Here is a 26,122-nt window from a genome sequence, read left to right as displayed (position 1 = left end):
AAAAAGCCATTTTATATATATATATATATATATATATATATATATATATATATATATATACTTTTTTTTTTTTTGGTCACTTATTTTTGAAATGACAGAATTATAGAGGTGGAGGACAGGTTATGGTTGCCAGCGGTTAGGGAGGTGGGAGGCAGGGAGGCAGCTTTGGCTATAGAAGGATAGTGGGAGGGATCCTGTCATGGAGCTGTTCTGGACCTTGACTGTGGTAGTTGTCACATGAATCTACACCTGTGATAACATTGCATAAAACTAAAAACACACACAAGTGCATGCAAATCTGAATAAGGTCAATGGATTTTATCAATGTCAATTTCCTGGTGGTGATATTATACTACAGTTATGCAAGATATGACCAATGGGGGAAACTGGATGAATGATAGACAGATCTCTCTGTATGGTTTCTTATAACTGCATGTGAATCTACAATTACTCCACAATAAAAAAGTTTTTGAAAATGTTATTGGTTAAAAAAAAAATCTTTACTCTCTATCCCCTTATCCTAATTTATTTTCCTTTCTTTAGAGCACTAACACTACCAAACCTCACACATGTTGATTTATCTGTTTATTTTTTGCCTCCCCTGCTGATATGTAAGGTCTATACGGGTAGGACTGTGTCTGTTTTGTCTTCTGTTTTCCTGGTGCCTAGAACCTTCCTAGCATGTAGCTGGCACACAATACATATTCATGGAATAAGTGAATAAATATGAAATATGGAATGAATGAATGAGCACTCCTCATAGTGCTCTGCAGCACTTTCAAAATTTCTGAACGCTCTTAAAACCTAAATATAAAAACTTGTTCAACATTTTGCACATTTTCTAACTCCAAAAGTTACAGCTTTCAGTGCAGAAATATTTCTTTTATAATGACAGCACTGTAACTTATCTTCCCAAGTACCTAATGCCGCCTGTGCTTTCAGCCTCCAAGGATTCCACCCTCCTTAGCAAAGGTGAAAGTAAGGCCTGAATTAGGCAATTACATTCGAGAATGCATTTCAGCTTGGAGTCCATTTGGCAAGCATAAAGTCAGGGTCAGCTTCATGGATGCTTTATAAACTCCAGAGAAAAATACATAACGGTAGTAAAATAAAAATGCTATATTTTAATCATGTATCATAAGTTGAAATTAAATAATTACTTTTTTTTTGGTCACATGCCTTATCTCATTGAAGCTGAGTTTACTCTAAGGAGCCAATTAAATGGCCAACCTGAGGCCAGGAACTTGAAGTGAATTGTGAATCCAACAAAAGAACAAATTGTACTAATTTACTGGATCTGAAACCAAACCTGAATACGAACTGTTTACTGAAATGTGAACCAGCTGAAGTTTGAGAGTACTTTCCAAACACACCTGCCGATTCAGTCTAATCGAGTAACTGAACCGATATCTACTTAAAAGCTTTTGAACAGGCTCAAAACTCAAATAGCAAAACAAATCACAGACCAAACTTGAATGAAACTAATATTTCTTAAGAGTGAATTGACTAGGGAAGACACAATAGAAATGTGATTAGAAATGTTCTTTTCAAAGTCAACATTATACTATGGTGAGTTTTTAAATAATCAAGCCTGCAATTATTTTTCCAATGGAGACTATAAGATCCTTTTGATATGTGTGTTTTGTGCAGAAGGAGGAAGTTAGGGGTTCTGAATTATAGCAGAAAAGGAAAGCATTGAGGTGAGATGAAGGGAGTGGCTGCTTAGAAATGGGAAACCCAACCACCTCTTGAGACTTCGTTTTAATACTAGGGAGAGACCTATAATCATGGGGTAGTCCTAATACTACTGCTACAAAACGAATACTGCCTCACAGATGGACCCAAGCTGGCTGGGGTATAAGTCCTGAAATCCTGAATCCAGAGCAGCAGGAGAATTACCTGTGGAGAGCTGGGTAGGGAGCGGGTTCATTTCCTTGTCCACCATCTTCTGGTACAAAGCCCTCAGGCTAAAAGGCTCCACCGTGAAAGGCAGGGTCCCAGTCAACATGGCGTACATGTTCACACCTCTGAAAAGAGAGACACCAAAGCATGAGAATAAGGCCCCCCGGGAAGGCAAGACAAAGAGGGCACGGGCTTGGCGAAGCTTCAGTCCTGTCACCTTCATGCCAACCTCAAGAGGCCTTCTTCACAGTCATCTTTCTAGAACCCTCAGCACCAGGCTGAAGAGCAGGAGTGAAAGGGGTGGGTGAAAACACACTTGTGAAGATTTGGAGATAAGAGTTTAAAGAGCTTCAAGAGCTACCCCCTAAGGAGGGGAAAACATGTCCCTTCCTTCTGGAAGGAAGTCCAGACCAAATCATGTGAAAAATACCTGGGGGGTGTTAGGAATCTCGAATAAAAGTAGGCTTGCCATTATGTGGTTTTCCAAGTATGGTTTCCACAGTGGAGCCTAGAGGAGGCCAGACCAAAAAATATAGACAAGATTCTGCATAGGAGGGCAAGTCACAGCCTAGCCAGCACGCCTGGTTACTGCTCAGCCCTTGGAAACGAAAGTCTCATACCCAAAACTGGTGTCTGGCTCTTCCATTGAATTCTGTTTGGCCTCTAACTAGACAAATTCCTTGGGGGGGGGGGTCTCCTTACCACTCTTATTTTTCACATTATTGTTTATTGTGAGATTCTGCCACCCAGCCCTGGCCCAATATCTCAGATGTGGTGGAAATATCTTCTGAATGAGCTTAACTGCTTATATCCAAAGCCAAACCAGAGAACAGCAACATCTTCTTGGAGGGTTTATTTTCCTGATGTACAAACCCAATATCATTTTGATGAGATTTCCTGATGGGGTTGAAATGCCTGCCTGCCGAGAAGTCTCAAGCGCTCAAAAGCGCCCAAGGGAATATGTTTTAAAAACAGGCAATAGGATTTCCAGTCAAAACAAATCCAATGAGACTGATTGAAATTAAGACCCTTGGGGCCCAGTTCTACTAAGGCGCCTGTGAATTACAGCTCTCCAGATCAAGACAGGTATGGGGCCCATGGGCTCCAGCCAGAAATCATTCTCAAATTGCAGACTTATGCTAAGACCCGGTTCCCGCTCTGTGACTCACAGTTGAGTGAGGGAGACAGATATAAACATTCATTCCACAAATACTTGCTGGCTGGCTCTCTGCCCCAGGCACTGGTGGAGGTGCTGGGTAGGGATGAACCAGACAAGGATCTGCCATCTTGGATTTGGGGGGAGGGGAGACAGACAATCACCACGTAAACAAATAAATAAGTACAATCTTTCAAGTGGTGATGAGTACAGAGGGGATACAAAAATGCTGAACTGTGCTGCTTTTGACCACAGAGGAGTTCAATTAAGGGAGAAAGAGGACTGTAATCAGTACTTGAGGCCGGGAGGCCTCTCGGGGTGAGTATGTGTGTGAGCTTATACGTCTGTGGCCGGATGTGAGCATGGGGAAGATAAACTGCGTAGACCAAGAAATGGAGACAAGAATGAACCAGGCACATGCAGAGCCATTTAGAGCAGCATTTCCCTCTGTGTGGTTAGTGGAACACGGTCCCCAGGATAAGAAGAGATGTTGCACAAATAAAAGTTCTAGGGCCAGATCCTTTGGGGGAGGAGTCATCTGGTATTAAGTGGATTAAAGGGGCTCAGAATGGGGTGCAGGAGACTGTGGCAGTAAATCCGCATGTTGCTACTGCAGTCAGAGAGAGAGTGATGGTGTGATGGAAAGAGAAAGGCAGATAAGCTATAAAGACATCCGAAGGGGATGTGCCAAGTGTCAAACCTGGAAAGCTGGACGAACGGTGGTAACAGTGACAGAACTGAGGAAGCGGGGGTGGGGGGGGAGCCAGTTTAGGGGCAGAGAGGAGGAGTGTTAGGGTGGTAACATGGTTGCAAACCTACGATGCAATGCTGCCTTTTGGATACGGTAGAGCTAAACATCCTCGATTTGGAGGATTCTTGGAGATTGATAAGAGGGCCCCCAAATTGTAGAACATTTACCTTCAAAGGGGTCTTGGACACATGGCTTTTATGAATGGAAACCCCTGGAACATCCACCAAGTTGTTGTTGGGGACTCCTGAAGAGCTTCAGAGGCAAGCTGTTTCCAACCTCCCTAAGACAGCTCATTCCACTCAGAGCAACTCTGTGCATGAGGAGGGCCTTCCCAATACTACGCTGAAGTCTACAACTTCTACCCGTTGGTTGTGGGACGAGACTGGTTGATTCTGTCTCTGCTCACCCCGGTTTGCCTTAATCTTGGCTCTAACCTTTGCCTAAAGCAGAGGAGCTGGGTACTTACACAATACCGTTTTTTCCCACAGGTAAGCGTTATATAATACCCCACCCAGCTAGTGTTTCTGAAACTAGGTACGTGGACACGTTCTCAGGGGTTCAGTGGTTCCACTTTGGATTTTCTTTTGATGTTATACTAAAACATTTTACAAAGCCAACCAGGGACATTGGACGACCACCATAAAACCAAGCACGCCCTCCCTGTACACACTCAATTTCAGTGCCTGCTTTGCCTTTGTGTTTACCAACACACAACTATGCAAAAATTTGTCACTTTAATTGTCACAGGCTAATGAGAAAGGAGCAGAGGGGGGCTTAATTTGTCAATGACGTTTCTGTGCTTATGTCTGTGGAAAAGCAAGTCTCCTGCTCTGAATAGTGCAGTGGTTCCCAAAGTGTGGTCCTCAGATCAGCAGCTTCATCATCACCTGAGAACTTGTAAGAAATGCACATTCTCGGGCCACACCCCAGACCTACTGAATCAGACACTCTGGGGGTGCTGCCCCAAAATCTGTGTTTTCACAAGCCCTCCTGGTGCTTCGGATACACACTCAAGTTTGAAAGCCACTGGATGAGTGACAAAGTGTGGAAGAGTTGAGCAATCCCAATACGGGCCTGACCAGCTCAAAGAGCCTGTGCCCAGTGGTGAGAATTCCACTCAGACTGGGTACGGAAATTCAGTTCTCACAGAACAGTAGCCACGGCGTGTAATTAAGGTTGCTAATTTGAATTTTGGGGGGGTTCTTTTAGTCTTGGTAATATTTAACTTATAAATGAGTTTTGGTTTTTTATTTGTACAGGGCCATAAAGAAAAGGAGTTTAATTTTATGTTCCTGCACATTAAGTAAAATTTAAAGAAAAATAACTTAAGTCAACACCAGGGGTACCAAGAATGTTCTTCCTCTATAAGAAGAGTTTACAATACTCAAATTTGAAGAATGCCCTATGACCTTTAATATTTCACTTTATCTTGAGAGGACAGAGTTTCTTGTCACAGGTGGGTGCATAAAATAGTGCAGAATGCTATAGGAGGTAGGACATTATGGTAACGGGAAGCGAATCCTACTGAAGGAGTTTGGCGAATGTAATATGGGACCAGAGGACCAATTCTAAAACCTTTATGAAAGCCTCTGTCTTCATGGAGTCCTTGAGACATTAAATTGCTCGTCTCCTTGTCACCAACTGGCTTCAAAAGATGAAAAAAATCTCCTGCAGTCACTGCCTTTCTCTATTGTCTGGCTGAGACCACAGATAAAGTTAACAGATGCTTGTCTTAAAGATGGTGCCTTTGAACCAGCACAGAGTGGTCCGACCAGGATCGAACAAGTGGTTTTTATAATAACTGATTATTTTACCCACTGACTCCAGAATTTCATTTTTCTTGGAGGAGTTTATCATCCACAAACAGTCACAAATCCTGAAAGAGGACCCAGCTCTCTCATCTACAACCTGTGGGTAATAACAGTACCCACCTCTCAGGTGATATGAAGGTCAAATGAACGAAGGCACAGAAAGGGCTGAATGCTGTGCCTGGCAGAAATTCAGTGCCTGATAAATGTGACCTATTGTTGCATCACAAAACTTTAAAAAACAGATAAAAAGCTACAATTATATTTGTATCCTACTGCCAACTAGTAATGGAAACCTATGTTAATAGTCGTGCAGTCCTAGGAGATTTTATAAGGGAAACCAGATTGAGCATCTTAATTCTCCCCCCTCAGTTTTCATACATGTTTAATATCGGGATAAATAGAAATCTAGTCCCTCTGACATTTCAGAAGTCTGAGAATGCCAAGGGAAAAATGTGGAATGCAGTTTATAAACCTCTGTAATCCCATAGAATTAGGAGGAGTTTCAAAACATGTTCAGAATTTCCTGATGTGTCTTTTGAAATATGGCCCAGAGGCTTTCTAGCTTCTCCACGGCAGACATGGGGCCCCCAAGAATCATGGATAGTTTTAAAGAAAGAGCGTGAGAGACTGGGATGAAGGAGGGCAACAAGTAAACATGATTTGGGTTTTTCCAAGCAGAAAGAAATAAGGGGGAGATATTGTTGGATGGAAGAAAACCCAAAGACACTGACCAGTGTGGAATACTCTGGTGTCAAAAGAGAATGAAAAGGTGACAATGAAGGGCAGCTCAAAGAGGAGGAGACGGAGCCCCATGAAATATAAATGTGGAATCTTTGGGATTACGTCAGGAGCCAAATGGTGGTCTTGATATTTAGTCTGATAACAAAAATATTCCCTGAAGGAAAAGCCAGGGTATCGTTTGCCATCCAAGAGAGGAAAGACAGAGAGTTACACCTCCCTGGAGAAGTCGGCCAGTAACTAACAAGACACAAGGGACAAAGCCATTGACAGAGCTTTGCTGGCAGGTGGAGGGTCTGATTACTCGTTCCCAAGGCCCGGTGAGCAGGATCCTGGGAAACTGCCCAGTTTATACCGGAGTGCAGCTGACAGATCCTGCAGCTGACACACCTTGCTTCTGTGTGATTCTTCCAGAAAGAAACTGCCTCAGAAAAATTAAAAATAACTCTCCGCCTAAAAGCAATATCCTTCCATCTCTCAGTATCAACTTTCAATACAACTTCCAATTTAAGGTCTTGAAAGTAGAGTGGGAACAGATCTATCCATTTGGAAAATCTCGAACTTCACGACTGGTCCATTAAATAGTCTGTGTTCTGCAAGAAATTATCTTCTGTGGATTTAAATATTTTTTTTCTTTTTCCTTTCTTCCTTCCCTTCTTCTATTTTAAATGCACATGCTAGATACAAAAAAAGTCATAGATTTTATAATCAAAAAATATCAGAAGCTAAAGGAAGCTTCTTTCTTAAGAGTCAAAAGCTTTCAACTACCCAAGAGGAGACATAGGTCTCCTCCTTCCACCTCCTTCTCCTGCCATCCTCCATTTTGAGAGGGTCTGAATGGAGAGAAAATGCTCTCCTTCCATATTTGACAGCTGGCAGTAGCTGCTGGTGTCTGCTAGTACTTTTACAAAACAGAGTCTGAGGGCTGGAACAAATTCTCCCACTCTCCCTCCTGAATGCCTAGGTCTATGTGGGGAAAGTGGGGCTAGAAACAAGATGGGTCCCCTTGGCCAACTAATCTACCCAACCAGACAGCATTGGGGACAGAGATTTTCCCACTAAGTGAAAACAGATTCAGTGAGACTGGGATGGTGATCTGGGTGTGTTCTGCACAACTCTCTACGAGGCGCCAGGTCCTCACACAAATGCTTCACCCATCCCAGGTGCCCCCCTGAGAGCAAAGAGCAGTGTTGGCTGAAAAACTGTTGCAACCTCAATCCCTCGGGGATACAACTATCAACTTCAGCTTTCCTTACCCTTAGAGATTCACCAAAGTTCTCAAAAGAGCATTGTAATATCCTGAAAATAAAGTTAATTTTGATTCTTTTCCTTTAAAAAGTACATCTGTGTTAAATTTTTTTAAATTAGTATATATCCCACTCTGAGGAAAAGTCAGTTAGCCATAAAAAAAGGTTCACTGTAGCAGAATGAACATTTTTGTTTTTGCATCTGAAATCTCAAAGTTCATTGGAGATATATAGATATTTCATCTATCTGGATCAAAAGAAAGAAGTGAATGATTTTAAAGATATTCATATACAGTCTATGTATGAAAATAATGACCATTGAAAATAATGGTGAACTCTCAAGATGGCGTGCACCATTTTCCATTTACATCGTTAATTCCTGATTCCCTAGAGGAGGATCCTGGGGGCCCCATTTGTGGGGAAGAGTTTTCTTTCCCAATGTTTCTTTGAATGACAAACTGGTTTTTGTCATAAGTCAGTCCCAGAAGTCTCGAAAAAAGGCTCCATCTCTCCATCAAGCTCTAAAACCTCTTGAGAGGGGAATTTGTTTTTGATTTTGGAAGTGAACTCTTCATTCTGTCGTTGTTTCAGAACAATCAAAAGGGATGTTTTGTGATAACAGTGTCTGACCCAGGGAGAAAATTGGTTCCATTTTCACTCTCTTTTTAAACAGCCTTTTAAATTAAATTCTCTTTGGGTTTTCCATTTTCAATTCTGCCAGCAAAGTCGTGGGCACCAAACAGAATCCTAACCAGCGTCTTAGACACAACAACTCAAAGTAGGGAAAAATTTATCTCTTAAAGAAGGCTCTCAAGTTTTTCATTTTCTCCAAGATTAAGAGCCACAGTAAATCAGATCTTTCACATCTTCCGGCCTTTGCATATGCTGTTCCCTCTGCCTGGAAAGTTTCTCCTCCTCTTCTCTACTTGGGAAACTCCACCTCATCCCTCAGGAGCAGATTAAACTCTCCTCTGATACCTTCTTGAATTGACCCACCTGCGCACCCTTATTTGCTCTGTGCACTGTGCCTCCTGATGTGGTCTATTTGTTTACAGGTAACACTTGTAGGTAAGGAGGTGTCTCAGTCAGCTCGGGCTGCCGTAACAAAATACCACAGAGGGGGTGGCTTAACCAACAGACATTTATTTTCTCACAGTTCTGGAGACGGGGGTCTGAGAGCAGGGTGCCAGCATGGTGAGGCTCTGGTGACAGCTCTCTTGCTGGCTTGCAGACAGCCACCTTGCTTTGTCCTCTTATGTCAGAGAGTGAGTAAGCTCTCTGTGGTCTCTTCTTAGAAGGAGACTAACCCCATCATGGAGGCTCCATCCTCATGACCTCGCAGAGAACCCACCTTCAAATAACCCCACCTTCAAATACCATCACACTGGGGGTTAGGACTTCAACATATGAATTGGTGGGGGAACATAACTGAGTCCATAGCAGTAGATAAGTGTGTTAGACTGCAAAAAAAAAAAAAGGCCACAGATTCCTTGCCACTCACCCATCAAGGAGTGGAATCTCTCTCTCCTCTTGACTTGACTGTGTGACCTGCCTTGCCCAATGAGATATTCGCAAATGTGACACACAGGCATCTTGAAAAATGCTTTATGCACTTAGGGCTTGCCCTGTCTTACTCCAGAGGACTCTCCCACAATCATGGGAATGAAATTCTACATATTTTATGGTTTTCTTTTGTTTTTGGTTTTCATGCAGGCAATAATTTATTACCTATAGGTGACAGTAATGGCGCAGAATTTGGTTTTATGATCTGACCATTTGGAGATCTCTGTTGGGTGGCTGATGGAAGTTTACTCTCTGTTGGGTAAGGGATGACCAAGAATTCAATTGTCTATTTCACTTGTCTATTAGCGAACTTGATTCAATAAAGGAATTATTTCATGCTTACTGGGATGGAGAGTGGCTCTTGAGATCTGGAGTGGTGAGTTTTTACTCATCAGTTTACTTTTGACCTTTCTTGAGATTTCAGAGCTTAAACAACAGAAATTTATTTTCTCACAGTTCTGGAGGCTCAAAGTCCAAGATGAAGGGGTCAGCGGGTTGGTTCTTTCTGAGGCGGTGGGGGAGAATCTGTTCCATGCCTCTCTCTGAGCTTCTGAGAGAGCAGCAATCTTTGGTGTTCCTTGGCTTGTAGAAGCATCACTCTGATCTCTGCCTTCATCTTCACAATGGTGTTCTCCCTACGTCTCTCTGTGTCCAAGGCTCCCCCTTTTATAAAGACACTAGTCATATTCAATTTTATGACCTCCTTTTAACTTGATTACATCTGCAATGACCCTATTTCCAAATAAGGTCATTCTGAGGTACTGGGGGCTAGGACTCCAACATATCTTTGGGAGGGGGACACAAGTTACTCCATAACATTTTGTTACCCACCTGTTTACAATTTTCCAATGGCCTCTCAATCCCCTTAGGACAAAATCCAAACCCACACCTCCGCACCCCCACGGCCTTCACACATCCTGTTCCCTCTGCCTCGAGACTTCCTCCCTGACCCCCTCTTCTTCCCTTAGCTGATTCTTTCTCGCTCTTAGGATTTGGCTTTGAGGTTTTCTCCTCAGGCGGCCACCCCCTTCCTGGTTCCCTGCATCCCGCCCACTTCCTCCACAGCAGCTACCACTCACAGTTTACAGCTTTTTTGTGTGTGTGCGAGGAAGATTAGCCCTAAGCTAACATCTGATGCCAATCCTCCTCTTTTTGCTGAGGAAGATTGGCCCTGGGCTAATATCTGTGCCCATCTTCCTCTGCTTTATACGGGATGCCACCACAGCATGGCTTGATGAGCAGTGCATAGGTCTGCGCTCAGGATCCAAACCTGCGAACCCCAGGCCACCAAAGTGGAGCATGCGAACTTAACCGCTAGGCCACCGGGCCGGCCCCAGTTTATAGCTTTTTAAGAAATTGTCTGTCTGCCCCACTAGAAGTGTAAACCCCCAAGAGGAAGGGCAACAGCAGAAGCCTAGAGGGTGACAATTAAAGGCAGACCCTACAGTCAAACCACCCACATCAAACCCTGGATCTGTCACACACTAGCTGTGATATTTGAGCAACTGCCTAAGGCTGTTTGTGCCTCAGTTTCCTCATCTGTAAGCTGGGATAACAGCATTCCCGTGAAGGGTGGTTAGGCAGAGGAGATGAGCTAACACATGCAAAGCCCCTGCAACACTGCTCGTCACTCAGTCAGAGGGATGTGGGGGTTAATGATGATCATTACAGGAGCAGGGACCCACTAAGGCTGCTTTACTCACCATTGTGCACACAGAACTCGGCACAGTGCCTGGCTCAACAAATATTTGCCGAATGAACAATCTCTGGTAAGCCATATGCTGCTCACATAGCTTCCTTTTGTTTTTTAAGCTTTATCAACAGCTTTCAAAAAGGGCCTAATTGATGTCATCCCGTGAATTAGGCGTGGGTCATGCAGCCTCATCCCCTAGGGAATGTTCCAGAGAGTCAGCTAACACAGAGTTGCTCCAGGGAAACCTCATTTATAAAAAAGAATAAAACACGGTCCTCGTGGCTGAGCAAAGGTGAGACTCTCCACCTCAACTCCCCACCACGGGGCACAGAACAGGGACTCCCGGGGCTGCAGTCAGGTCTACCCAGAGGTCCCACATGGGCCTCCCGAGCTGTGTCACAATCAATGGAAAGACCAGTGTCTATATGGTGCATTACCACGTATCAAAGCCTTTCGCATACATTACTTTATGGCACTAGGACTAAGAATGAGGCCTGAGTAGAGCTTTTCAGAAGACCTTCAGCTGCACATCCCTTCTTGAAAAAAAAATGCAATAAAGTGGAGGTTAGCAAAGAAATGTCCAGCTGCCCCAGACAGCCCAACCACACCAGCGGCCAGGGTGGAGGAGGGAAGCGAGTGTCCGGGCATCCTGGTCTTGGGTCATCTCCATCCCTCCTGCAGCATCCCATCCACCTCCCCTCCTTCTATGCCACCATGACTTCCGGTTAATGGATAGGGACACAGCAGTGGCAATGGACCAGGTCCCTTCGTTTTAATCACGGGGCCCTGAAACTGAGCAATGGAGCATCTGTGGTCACTAAATGTGGATTCCTTCCCCAGGTCAAGGGACTTGGCAGAAGGGGCCAGAATAAAGTCTGAGCTTAAAACTGACCCTCAGATGTGCTGCCATTTGCAGCCTGTGCTTTTCCTTCCCCTTTGTATTTCCCAGACAGGATAAATGATCTGTTCTGTCTTACAGTCAGCACGTGGGGACGAGAGGTTCCCCATGCCGCTTATAAGGCCCAGAAGCTCTCCCACAGCTCTGACATCCCACAAGGCTCCTTCCTTCTGCCAGCAGTCCTAGACTTTGAGGAGATGCCTGCTTCGCCAGTCATGACTGGAAAGGTCCCTCTGTCACAGGCTGAGTCTCATCACCATGACAACTGGTGACGACACCATATCTCCAGTCCCCTCGAGAGCAGGACCTCAGGAGCACACTGTCACCTCTCTCCAACCTATCGACTTCTCCTTCCCTTTGGTCCCTACGTCTCCTACCCACTTCCCTGTCACCACAGTTACATGACACCCGGGAATCTCCTGGTCTTTCAGGCTCCTCATTCTCCACAGCCTTCTTTTTTTTTTTTTGGACACAAATTGTCCCTTTTATGGCTTTCCGTTTAGCATAAATGAGTTCCCTAACGGTTAAGGAAAGAAGGCAATTAGAGGCTCAAACATTCATATTCATCCATTAATAAATATTTATTGAGGGCAGATTATGCGTCAGACACTTATGAGAATTCTTCAGCCTTGGAAGGGACCAAGGACGGATTTCATCTCGTGTATCCACTCCGATCCATTGGTAGTGGCTTCCTGGATGGCTGTGTTGAGAGGGATTCTGAGGCCCTTCTGGGCACAGTATAAAGAGTCTGTGAATCCAAAAAGGCTTATGCACCCCTATGTTCATTGCAGCATTATTCACCATAGCCAAGAAGTGGAAGCAACTCGAGTGTCCATCAACTGATGATTGGATCAAGAAGATGTGGTATATATATACAATGGAATACTACTCAGCCATAAAGAAGACAAAATCGTCCCATTTTCAACAACATGGATGGACCTGGAGGGCGTTATGTTAAGTGAAATAAGCCAGAAAGAGAAAGACAAACACTGTAGGACTTCACTCGTATGTGGAATATAAACCAACACATGGACAGAGAGAACAGTTTGGTGGTTACCAGGGGGAAGGGGGTTGGGAGGTGGGCACAAGGGGTGAAGGGGCGCATTTATATGGTGACTGACAAATAATAATATACAACTGGAATCTCACAATGTTATAAACTATTATGACATCAATAAAAAAAATTAAAAAAAAAAAAGTCTGTGATTAGCAACGCCCGCCAACCCACACAGAGTACCTGAAGAGAAGGCATCCTCTGCTGCTGCTTCCTGCTCCCATCCCCACCCACTCCAGGTGGCCCCCAGCCCACCCCAGGGAGCCATTAGCACACCACACACTCTCCACCTGCAGCCTCGACCGCGCCTCCTCTTGAGACGTAGGAAATGTAACCAGGAGCTCAGGCTTCAGTGTGAAAAACCTTGAGTGCAGAGCGCAGCTCCACCGCTCACAGGCTGTGTGTGCCTCCGGGCCAGACTAACCACTGGGCCTCTCTCCTGTCTGTGTAAAGCGGGGTGAGAGATGCACTTCACAGGCTGTCCTGAGGATCAGAGGTGATAACTAACTCTGAGCACTCAGCCTTCCCCTCAGGAATGGAAGCTGAGTCCTGACTAACTTGTCTCACTCCCTGGCTGACCAGCCAAGCCTGGGTTCCAGGGAGAGCTGGCCCTTTCTGGAAAGTTCAGGGAATTCTGTTGCCCTCAGAATCTCATTCTGGTCTCTGGTTCCTCTCAATCTCCAACCAGAACTTCCTGAATTCCCCTCATTTCTAGACCCTTGCAGTGGGTCACATTCCTCTGCCAACTGTAGCCCCTGACCCTCTAGCTTCTGTTCACCGGGATGAAATGTCTGTCCCTCACTTCCTCCCTCCTTCCCTCTTTTTCTTCCATCCTTCCTTCTGCCCTCCCTCTCTTGCCTTCCTCCCTTCCCTCCTTCCTCTCTAGCCCAGGCTCCATGCCAGGTGCTGAGGAATCCCCGAAACAAGCTAGGTGGTCCTTTCCCCTCGGCCTGCAGTCCAGGGGTTTCTGGCCAGTGAGCAACGACCACAGGGGAGAGCCAGGGGAGCAGAGAGCAGGGACTAAGGGAGACACCAGAGGCCTCAAAGCCAGCCTGCAGGAGACAGGAGGGCTGCCCGGAGGAAGTGGCATCCAGCAAAACAAGAAGGAAAGAAAAAGGCTCCAGGACTAGGAAAAAGAATTCCCAGCTGAAGGAATTATGCACGCAAGGGCAGGAATCCAGGGGGAGGCAGGCTGCGTTCAGGGGGCAAGAAGCAACGTGGATTTAGCTAGAGAATGGATGGGGGGAGAGGGAAAACAGCTTCCAAAGGACCAAGCAAGGGCACATACGTCATGTTCAAGAATCGGTACTTGATCCTGAGACCCTGGGAGTCGGCCTGGTTCAAATCCAGCTCCACCACTTAGTAGCTCCGTGACCTTGGGAAATTTTATTAATTTCTCTTATGATTGATTTCTTCTTCCATAAATTGAGGATAACAGAGAGTAATGGTTTCACTGGGTTGGGTTACCATGACAATTAAATGACATAGAGTCTGCCATACACCAAGCATCCGGCAAACGTTACCTTTTCTCCAACCTGGACGAGGGAAGTGTAGCGAAGATGGAGAGAAGTAAGGGAATTCCAGAGATGTTTTGCATCAACACACACTCAGTTCCAATCAGCCCCTCTCACCTCTAGCTTCTATAACTTAATCAGGAGCCCGCCCTCTGTGCATCTAGAGCCCATTTCCCCATGGCAAGGAATTTGGTCCCTACCGTGGATCCAGGACTCTGCACGGCTCCCTGTACCATTCATGTAAGATAATGAGGGCCTGGCTCACCAGGGGGACCAGGAGGGAGCTGGGTTCAGTGACCAGGGCCCCTGCAGCCATCCATGACTCATTCTTTCAACTACTGATTGAGTTTGCCCCTCATGGTCCACGCTATGCTCGACACTCGTGAAGCAGACCACTAAGGCCCTTACCCTCAGGCAGCATCCTTTCCAACTGGGGAGACAGACAATAAACGGATGAACAAACGAGAAAATGACAGGCTGCGACAAGCACTAGAGAGGAAATTAAAAGGGTGAGGAGACAGATTCATGCGGAAGCCTTCTGGCAGGGAACTCAGAGATGGCCTCTGCGGTGGAGACACTGGGTTAACACTGGAATGTGGGAATGGACAGGCCGTTGGAAGAGCTGGGAAGTGGCGTTCCAGGCAAAGGAAATAGCCGGTGCAGAGCCCAGGGGTGGGAAAGACGAAGTGGAGGCTAACGTATCTGAAGAATCCTGAGCAGAGGGTGGGGCAGGAGGTGAAGAGGCAGGAGCGGTGGGCGGAAGCAAGTCTCACAAGGAGCGTGGCTGAGCTCCCAGGCTGAGTTTTAGTCTGATGCTGATGGAGAGCTGCAGGAGGATTTTAAGCAGGGGAAGGACATGACTGATCCATGAAGCCAGACACGGGTCCTGTGAGTATAGGACTTTGTTTTCTTGTGTCCCAGCCCCTAAATGAATTTTGATAAAGGCTTGTCTGGCAGTTTGTGGAGAAAAGACTAGAAGAATCACTGAATATACATCCTAGAGCCTATAACGTAATACATTCTCATCAAATACTCAAACATTATTTCATAAGAGACAGCAGAGACAGCAGGAGGGAGCATTCACTTTCGTAAGCTCAATAACTCACATGGACCAGACATCGATTTTGGGGCCATATTTCTTCCTGGCAAGAAGCTCGGGTGCCGCATAGGCAGGGCTGCCACACTGCGTGCTGAATGGGTCGGAGTGGCCCAGGATCCCCGCGCAGTTGCTCAAACCAAAGTCTGCAAAGAGGGGAGGACAAAACCGGCTCCAAATTAGAAAATTGCAGAAATGAAGAAAAAGGAAAAAAAAAAAGGCAGCAGGAAAGGAAACATTCTCTCAGGCTAACACATCATTTAGCGTCCAAAAGGAACACCAGCAGCTGCGAACCATAACCCCTGGATATGGGTCTCAAGACAAAAGAATGTCAGGCAGTGGTTCCTTTGCTTAACTGGAAACATTTATATCAGGCCTCACTGTAAAATCCAGCTAGAGCTAAAAGTATGTTGAACCAAAACATATTTTCATCCAATCTTGGAAATGAGTCATCCAGGAAAAAGAGAGGCTTTGCTTTCTAGGACTAAGGCAGGAAGAGAGAACATGCGGAGGGCCGTGGAGTCAGCGTTCTGGCTTCCAAGTGGCCCAGTGGGGAAAAGCCGAAGGAAGATTGATTTTCTCTGGCTGGTGTCGGCATCACCCCAGGTGACATGCGATCTCACCATTTAGAGTTGACTTTTTCAGCTGAATGTTTTCATTTCATGCAAGTCTCTTAAAAATGCTCCCAATGCATGCGGCAACATATGGTGATTTGAAGAGGGGGAAGAAATACACCCAGTGATTTAGACAACGCTGAATGTTGACTGGAAAAATAACGCCAGAAGGATAGCAATGAGAACTAGGCTAGGTGACCTCATAGCATAGCTTTGTTCTTTGATGATTAAGGCAACTAGGAATAGGAAAGAAGAGGCCAGGTACCTAAAGGTACGCTGGGTCCATCATGCTTTTTGTGCTGTGTTTACTTTTGATTGTCAAGATACTGCAACTGACAGGTAATTAGAGAGCTGTTAGGGTAATATTCTCATCTGATATCTTTCCTCAATCTTTGTTGATCTCAGAATTAAGATCAGGGCTCCTCCTTTGAACTTCAATGTAAATATTATGGTTCTAGTCCCCAAACAGAAGACTCAGCCCAGAGGGCTCCATCAGAAAGGGGCTGTAGTCAGAGACTGGCTCCACGTCTTGAACAAAACTCTCATGCTTTCTCAACTGGCAGGATTTACATCTAATATCATCACTGTGTTTTTTTCTAACATGTCTCCACCTGCAAAGTGCATGACTATTGTGAAAGCTGGAGGAAGGCTCAGGAAAGGAGAAACACAGAATGGGAAGAGCTGCAAGGCCATGAAGTTGCTCACGCACCATGGGTCAAGACACACCACTAAAAATCCTCCAAACAGTCATTGGGTTAAGCTGTAAATGAAAGAGCTTTTCTAAATTGAACCCCATCCAAGCAGAGCTCTGAAAAGTCTTAAAGGCTCTGAGGATCACCCAACCCTTCAGCTTAGGCTTAGAGATGAAGGATCAGAATGTACACGAGGGACCGGCAAACCAACTGGGCACGCTGCACGTTCACACAATCAACTCTGAATTTGTTTCGTTTTAAGATTCTTTTTTTTCTCTCATAACCTACCTCCTCCTCTCTTCCTCTGCTCCCTCATTCCATCCCCGCCTTCATCTGGCCCCTTTTCCTTTCTCAGAAGAAGGCCCTTCAAGAGCCACGAGGCTCTGAGATTCCTATCTTAGGAGGCGATCTCTGTTCAGAAGGATCTGAGGGCCCCTGTTCTCAGGCCCCACCCTGGAGAATCACTGACGTGGGAGAAGGTGGATGGGGGGTGAATATTTTTACAAGATGAAAACCCACATTGAGCTTTAAATTGGATGGCCGTTTACTTGCTTTCGATTTGAAAATCAACCTAAAGGAATTTTAACGAAACAACAAATGCATGAAGAGCATCCACATGGTGAAATGGAAAGAGCCCCATGGAATTAAGGTTATATTATTTGGGGCAACATTTTAAGGAAAGTTTCATAAACAGTCATGTTAGGGGCCCAACCTCCTAGGAGTGCCAGAAAACTTCTCTCTAGATTTCTGAGATTAAAACAAAAGACTCCGTTCCTAATCGCTGTGGGGTTCTGTTAACAGCCAAGGATGGCCTCATTCAGTGCACTTCCTCAGCTCCTGGATGCCGTCTATAAAGAAGTGCTTGATCGAAGAGGGCAGGGCGAGGGGAGATAAGAGACCAGATCACCCCCTTTGCTCCCAGGCAAGCTTGAGAACACAGTGTCTTACCTTGTGTTAAGCACAGTTTCAAGAAGATAAATCAGCAGAGGATTTGAGGAATGGAGGAGATAAAATCAGCCTTTTAAGTGACTTATGTTGACCTAGCCGAAAGGGTTTAATTTAAAATATACTGTAAAGAACAACCAGTATGTGTCACATCCGAATATGTAATTATTAAAATTTCACACATAAGCCCATAATTAGGATTGTGAAACTAGAGAAAAGTTCGCCTCCCAGTCATGTCACCCAGGTCTGCCTCAATTCGATTTGGTAGACACATAAGCCAATTATCACTCAATTTTCTGCGAGCTGCAAAATGAATCTCAAAGAAGGAAGGCCCAAGTGAATGCTGTTTTGGAAAACTGAAGTGCCACACTGTTCTACGTTGCAGCTCTTACATTTTAAGATTATACTAAACTAAAAGCATCAGACTGCTTTTTATTTTTTTGAAGAAAAAAAAAATCCTAATTAAATCAAATCTTACTTCCGGTTAATTCTAGTTAATTTGAAACATGGCTTAAGTAAATTTATTTAAATCAAATTATTTCTAAGAAAGAAATGATTAAGAAGAAATGGTAATGGCTATAATCAATCTTTGAAAAACAACTAGGTAATTCCTTTAAAGAAAAGGTTCAAAGGGCTTTCAAGTTGCAAAAAGATGGTTGTAGAGACATCGGATCCAAATTGCCTAACCCAGGGGCAAGAAAACCCACAAGACACGGGGCCTACCTTCCTTCCAGCATCTTCCCTTCCCTCCTCCAGCCTACCCTGTATGAAAAAACGAGGAAATGCAGATTCTGCTCAACAAAATCCAGTTCCCAGTTGCCCTGTGGGATGGTATAAGGTCTCTTTTGACGATGAAGATGTGAGTGAGGGCTCTTTGGTTTGAGCTGGTCATGAGAGAACTGGGAGCCACATGAAAAGTTCTAACAAAGGGAAATCCAAAGATCAGCGCCTCCTTTCCTGCAGTTTTGGGAATTCTGGTTTCTGACATGGCCCCGTTTTGACCTCAGGAGCTGAAAGGCTGCTCAGGTGCCAATCCAGAGGTTGCCACACCGAGAGGCGATGATTCTGAGGCATTTGAATAAAATGGTTCCTGGCATCCAAAGAGCCACTCCCCTCACCTCAAGGGGAACCATGGGCTCTAATTCAGGTGTATCATTTCTTCATCTGATTTGTACAGGTCTTCTCTAAGAGGGTTTATTATGCGGCCAATCTGGTGAGCTACTTATAAACGCATGCCCTGTTCACAGAGATTGGTTCTTCCAGAATCTTCTGAGCAAACTTCCCACCAATAAAAAGGCCTGGGGTTTTCAACATTGTCTATTCCACAGTCCATTTCTAGTTTTATGAATGGTTGTCTAGGGCTATCACTTGAGGAGAGAGAAGAGAAGGGAAGAAGTAGTATGGGTGATGCTGAACTGGCATATGGGAACTACCACCAGTGGACTGCACTGTGCTAGAATTACCAGCCTCAGTCTAGAGATGCACGGTGGAAGTGAACTCTTCTAACTTTTACTGTCACGTACATCCGGCCTTCACACAGCCTGTCCTCTGACTATCTCTGCAGCTGTTAGGGCAACTCTGTCCCTGTCACCTCCACGTTTTCCAAAGACAAGTGACAAGTCGGCCTGCCAGGGAATCTAAAAAACAACCTCCTTTCCTCCATTCCTCGCCCCACCAGGACGCTTCTGTGTTTGAGGCCACAGGTCCCAGGAACAAGGACCGGAAAGACACCCTGCAGGCATGTCAACATCCGCCTTGTTTAACGCTGCTGTAATTGGCTCTCAGGACAACTAAGATGCAAAAGTGAAACAATTTGATAAAAAGAAAATTCTTTGAATTGTCCAAGAATCTTCTAAGAATACACTCTTTAAAATCTTTCAGAGAAAAAAATGGGTTTCGCCTTAATTGTCACTCTTCTCATAATGGGCATATCCATCACCACCTGTCAATGGTGCTGACTCACCCAGCCAAGGGGTCTCGAGGCCCTCAGCCCCTTGCCTGTTACTGGGTTGGGAGCCGACTGTGATTACAAAGAATCTAATTGGTCATTTGAATGATATGTTTTAGTGAGTCTTGAGATGGTTTTCAGTATTTGCCAAACAAAATTTCCTTCTTAGATAGGAAAGTTAAATTCACAAAATTCTATTGATCCTTCTCTTTTCTCCTAATATAAAGTCTTTTTCAAGCCATTGAGGTGGAAGAAATTACTTGCACTTGAGGTGGGAAAAGAAAGAAAAGACAGGAGTAAAAGATGGTGCTAACATCTGGGTGTAAAAATGATGCCCTGAGATTTTGCCAAGAGCAACCACATCGACAGACAAAAATTGAATTCTTCTAAAGAATGAGCCACGGAGTGAATTCACTTGTGGACCCTGAATTATGAACCAATTATGACTCATTCTATCCTGGAACTTCCTTCTGATTGGTAGAAACTTCTAAATCATCCCTCTGTGGGGATTTCTCTCTGCACAACCATCATTGCTCTACAGGGCTTGAATAAAGATTATATTAAAAAGAGAAGGTAAGATGCTTTCTTCCTACATGGCTATGCTAAGGGCAGCATTTCTGAACTAAATTATTTTACACTACTTTTAAGCTGTTTTTGGTTAATCCAGATAAAAATAATCCCTATAAAAGTTCAGCTCCATCTGAATTTTTAGAGAGGCCGAAGTTTGAATCATCTAAAGAACATGTAACCAGCAAATACTTATCTGGGGCTGTGAAATTCATTTTATGCTCACTTTACAGTATTTTTACCTTCCTAATTATGTTTAAATTATTACTAAAATTAATTTTCAGTTTCAAAACCATTGTTAAATATTGGAGGTAAACGGAGGTTATCTAGAAGTATTGTCTGGGGATTAGAAATAGACCACGGATAATTTTCAAAGCCAATAATCCAGAACTAAATAACTGAGAATTGACAACACAACACTTAAAGGATAATCTTGCTTTAAAAAAAAAAAAAGTCATACCAATCAGCTTGATATTATTGTCTTCATCTAGTAGCAAATTTTCTATCTTCAAGTCTCTGAAATAAACAAAACCACACAACATTTCAGATAGGCATTTGAAATAGCGGAACAACATTTTGCTTCTGAAGGGAACCAAACCGTTTTAGAGCCACTTTGAACCAACCCATAAGGCTTTCTGCCAAAACTCAAACAATCAATAAGTAAATATTGATAAAACATGATAAAATTAATTGCCCCAGACTAAAGAAGATGAAGGATTTCAGAGAAGATGGAGAGTGATGAGGGCACAAAGTTTCCAAATCATGAGAAGTTTCTGGAAGAAGTGGGAGCAAAGCTGAAACCTGGGAGTTAATAGAACTGGGGTTTGGGGGGGCCAGCCCGGTGTCGAAAGCGGTTAAGTGCGTGCGCTCCACTGCGGCGGCCCGAGGTTCGCCAGCTCGGATCCCAGGCGCGCACCAATGCACCGCTTGTAGAGCCACGCTGTGGCGGCGTCCCATATAAAGTAGAGGAAGATGGGCACAGATGTTAGCTCAGGGCCAGTCTTCCTCAGCAAAAAAAAAAAAAAAAGAACTGGGGTTGGAAGAGAGGGGAATACATCATTCAAGACAGGAGCTGCCCAAACAGTGGGAGAAATACAAATGTGGCCATATGTTTGTGAGATAGTGAGCAACACTAGCCAGAGGAGGGAACAGATTCGGGGAAGCAGATTAAAAAAAAATTGAAAGCTGGCATAATTGATCAGTCCTAAAACCTCCATGCTTGGAGCCCAAGTGTCATCCACAAATTGGCAGGTGATAATAAATTAATCTATTTAGCAAGCAGAAATTACGGTGGGCAGAAAAATAGACTCCAACAATGTCGATGTCCTAAGCCTTGATATGATGCCTGAGTATATGTTAACGTCACATGACCAAAGGGAATTAAGTTTGCAGATGGAATGAAGATTGCTAATCAGATAATGGGTGACTGATCACTGACACTGAGGTAACTGAGGAGGTGGGAGGGAGAAATACACTTGGGCTCGTGCTGAGTGTGAGGTGCTCTGTGGTGTCTGTTTTAGTCAACAGTTAGCTCCTCGAAGGCAGGAAACATGTCTGCCTTGCTTACCACTGTACCCCAGGACCTTTGCACATTCCAGGTACTCAGTAAATACCAATGAATCTACATTACCAGAGAGATCATTTTGGATTTCAGAAGAAAAAGTGTGGGCAAAAGGGTATATTTGGTCATCAAAACCATCTAGGCCCAGCTTCTATTTTCCCACTTTTGAATAGAGACATGGGCAAAAGAAATCTTTTTCTCCTCTTATCTCAACTGTAAGGAATAGAATTGCATAATCACGATAAACAAAAATGGCAACTGATAACACCAAGTTGAAGTCGTGAGACAAAAAGGAGAGTTGCGAGGACTATGGCAAACAGGAGAGCAGTGTCCCATTCAACGGGGACAGTCACTCACAGCTCGGTCCCAGCACTGCCCGCTCATCCCTTTTCCCAGAGAAGCCAGAAATCTGGATTCAATCCCAATTTTTAAACGTTGGCAACAAATTCATATTTAAAACAACAGTAACAACCACAATGCATGGGCCAACCTTGCAGGCAAGCTATGACCTACAGACAACCAACTATCAACCTCAATGCGGTGGCAGCTGAGCCTTGAAAAGACATAAGATGGCCCAGGGAGAGGGGAGGGAATGAGGGGCATAAAGACCAAGGACGACACGCTGCCGATGGGGGACAATGACATCAGCCGACTGGGAAGGAACAGTTGGGGAATCTGTTGTCATAGGAACGCCAAAGGGCAGCATTTCAGGATGGGAAGGAGAGTTAAGGAGTCCAGTACAGAAAAAAGGTGCCCTCTGAAAAGTGACCCATGGATTTCAAAATTGGAAGGTGAGAGGAAGAATTATACACCTTCACTTCAATTCAAATGAAACAATACAGAGTATTTAAAAACTGTGTCAGCCTTTAAAAGGTATCGCTTATGTCCAAATGCAGGGTGACCCCAAATACAAGGGGATCCTCCCCACTGTTCCAGTGGGAAGACCCTACCCCTCAGAAAAAGGTTTTTGGACACAAATATATAATTTTGGGAAATGCAATGGAATTATCAAGTGATTAGTTATACTATTGACCTAGGAAGCTGCACCATCCTATTTAAGAGCATATACTATAATGTTAATATAATTGATTTTAGAAATATTGTTCCCACACCCTCACATGTTGTGAAACAATTTTATTAAAATTTGTCACAGACAGAAGCAAGATGACAGAGTCATCGTACAGTGTTTCCAGCGTAACATGATCTTTAAGTCGGCCAGATATTTGAGATAAAGCACTTTTGGCATCTGTGTTTGATGCACTTGCTGGAAATATTATCCGAAGCCATTTAAATAATAAGCGCCCATTTAAAATCTCTATAAATTAGCCACTCAGTGAATTGTTTTTAGAGGGCTCTCACAAGTCCTCACAATTGTGAGCGCATATCTCTAGAAGCTATTACAAAAGCCGTGTAAAATGTCTTTGCCTCCCTTTCAATCAGTTTCCAAGAGTTCCCAAAGTCATCAGTGAGTCAGGGCAAGGTCAACGTTTCTTCTCCAACTAGTACTTTGCCGTTGAAAATAAAATAATTGAGATTGTGCCCCCATAAGAGGAGAGACTTTGCAAGGACTCTGTAAGGCACTTCCTCTTTGCCAAAAATAATTAGGATATAGTATAATCCTGAGCTTATAGTCAAGCTCATATGGTAATTTCAAAACACGTGCATAACACCCAAAACTGTGTGCCAGCAACAGCCCAGACTGTGATTCTGCGAAAACTGATTATAAAGCAGTAGCACTACTCAAATCTAAAGGAAGGCCACAGTTTGTTTCCAGCAAAATTAAATGTCTCTCCCAGGGAGGAATGGAAGCCACACTAAGGCGTTAAAGGAGAAATTCAGTTAAGAACAAATACTGTGGAGAAAAACAGCTTCCAGTGGGGAGGTCAAAGAAAGCAATTGTCAAGAATAATAGGGGCCGGCCCCGTGGCTTAGCGGTTAAGTGCGCACACTCCGCTGCTGGCGGCCCGGGTTCGGATCCCGGGCGCGCACCGAGGTACCACTTGTCCAGCAGTGCTGAGGCCGTGTCCCACATACAGCAACTAGAAAGATGTGCAGCTATGACATACAACTATCAACTGGGGCTTGGGGGGGGCGGGAATTTGAAAAAAAAAAAAAAAGAAGAATAAAACTAAGCTGGATAATTCTGGGGCCACAAAAGCCTACAGAACAACCGCAATAATTAGACGAAAGATATAAATGGAAGACTAAAAATAAGAGAAAATGCAAAAGAAAAAAACACCCGCTTGGAAAATCGGGAAAATATCATAAAACCAGGGGAGAAAGTTTAAAAATGTAATAATTAGGCAAAATGAGAAAAATCAAATCAGTTAAAAGTCACTGTCTTTCCACCCACTGCATCCATAGACACCCACCCCAGCCCCCAGGAAAAATGATCAGAACAAACCTGGCTAACAGGGATGGTTTACAAATTTATTACCTTTTTGTTAAGGTTTCTAAAAGATTTCGGTGATAACCAATCTTACTGCCTACAGGTTTCATGGCTAGTTAATGGAAAGCTGAGCTACACTAGTCTCTGTCCAGAAGACTGTACCTAATTTACCCAAATGAAGGGAACATTCGACCTCTTTTGGCTTCATTTATGTCCACCTCCTGCTTTGTCTTTTGAGACTTAACTAGAAGGAGGAGGAAAATACTTTCTTCCGACTTCTTAGGAAAAAAGGCTCTAAAATCATATTTTTAGAAGTAGTTTTTGCCTAGGTATTTACCCAAACGAATTGAAAACTTATAGATACAAAAGTTTATAGCAGCTTTATTCATAATTGCCAACACTTGGAAGCGACCAAGACGTCCTTCAGTAGGTGAATGGATAAATAAACTGTGGTACACCCAGACAGTGGAATATTTTTCAGTGATAAGAAGAAATGAACTATCAAGTGATGAAAAGCCATGGAGGAATCTTAAATGCATGTTTCTAAATGAAAGAAGGCGGTCTGAAAAGGCAGCATACTGCATGATTCCAACTACATGACATTCTGGAAAAGGCAAAACTATAGAGACAGTAAAAAGATCAATGGATGTCAGAGATTTTGGGAGGAAGGGGAGGATGAACAGGTAGAGCACATTTTTCTAGGGCAGTGAAACTATTCTGTACGATACTGTAATGGTGGCTACATGACATCAACCATTTGTAAGCATCTGTCAAAATCCATAGAACTATACAACACAAAGAAGGAATCCTAACGTAGACTATGGACTTTAGTTAATAACAATGTATCAATATTGGTTCATCAATCGTAACAAATGTTCTACACTCTCACAAGATATTAATAATAGGGAAAGCAATGTGGAAGGGAGGTGAGGAAGTATGTGGAAATTCTGTAGTTTCTGGACAATTTTTCTGTAAACCTAAAACTGCTCTGAAAAATAGTCTATTGAGCCAGTGCTGATGGCCTAGTGGTTAACATACGGTCCTCTCACCGCTTCGGCAGCCCGGGTTTGCTTCCTGGTCACCGAACCACACCACCCATCTGTCAGCTGCCATGCTGTGGTGGCAGCTCACACAGAAGAACTAGAAGGACCTACAACTAGGATATATGACCATGCCCTGGGGCTTTGGGGAGAAAAAAAAAAAAAAAGAGGAAGATTGACAACAGATGTTAGCTCAGGGCAAATCTTTCCCTGCAAAAATAAAATAAAATAAAATAATAAAGTCTATTAATTTTTTTAAAGTAGCTTTTGGATATTTTTTCCTTTCCTAAGAGATGAGTATTAGTTATGGCTACAACCAAGAGCCTCACTCAGGATGTTCACTGTGGAACATCCTTACCACCACAAGTCCATTCAGCACAGTGGGCCGCTCAGACCCTCTGCCCAACTACTCAACAATGACCAAAGAGGTCACAAACGATCCCAAGAAACCACAAAATTGAGAGACACCTTCTTGAATAATAACAGAAGGATGAATTTATTCAGAAGGTTTTAGTGTTAGTGTATTACAATATATCTTTAAAAAGTATACTGGCAGGCCTCTATTATCCAGAAAACTTCCCCACGGTCCACGTGAAAAGCATGATGTTTATCCTGGTTCCATCCCCAAGAGCGACATATTTGGCTCTAAGTGTCAGATTTGCCATCTGGGAGGGAAGGTTCTGAGAGCTGACTAGTCTGCACTTGATGATGGAGGGGATGCGCTTTCACATGAATGCTCCTTGATGGATTAACCACTTCAGGGAGGGCAGAGAAGTGGGAGGCTCTTCCGTGGTCTCGGAGTGTGAGGAGTCCTCTGTGGCACGCAAACTGGAAGTTCCATGTGAACTGGTAACCGAGAACAAAAGGGAAGAAGAAGAAAATGGCCCCTGGATGGACGGGAAATAGCTTTTCCTGGGCCAAAGGGGCTTCAGAGAGGAGTCAG

At 44.1% G+C, this 26,122-nt stretch overlaps 1 protein-coding gene across 2 annotated transcripts in view; it reads right to left on the bottom strand.

The window, feature by feature from the left end:
• HUNK (hormonally up-regulated Neu-associated kinase) overlaps positions 1-26,122 on the bottom strand; it is a 103,244-nt gene that overhangs the window by 29,769 nt on the left and 47,353 nt on the right. For both annotated transcript variants that reach the window (XM_058523009.1, XM_058523010.1), the window contains exons 3-5: positions 20,650-20,705; positions 15,434-15,569; positions 1,900-2,027 (exon numbers count right to left, since the gene is read on the bottom strand). In XM_058523009.1, coding sequence (XP_058378992.1) covers positions 1,900-2,027; positions 15,434-15,569; positions 20,650-20,705 — 320 coding nt within the window. The remainder of the gene's footprint in view (positions 1-1,899; positions 2,028-15,433; positions 15,570-20,649; positions 20,706-26,122) is intronic.

Source organism: Diceros bicornis, chromosome 27 (assembly GCF_020826845.1).
Source record: "Diceros bicornis minor isolate mBicDic1 chromosome 27, mDicBic1.mat.cur, whole genome shotgun sequence".
Lineage (NCBI taxonomy): Eukaryota > Metazoa > Chordata > Mammalia > Perissodactyla > Rhinocerotidae > Diceros > Diceros bicornis.
Note: the sequence above shows the minus strand (reverse complement) of the source record. Positions and strands in the feature narration are given on the sequence as shown.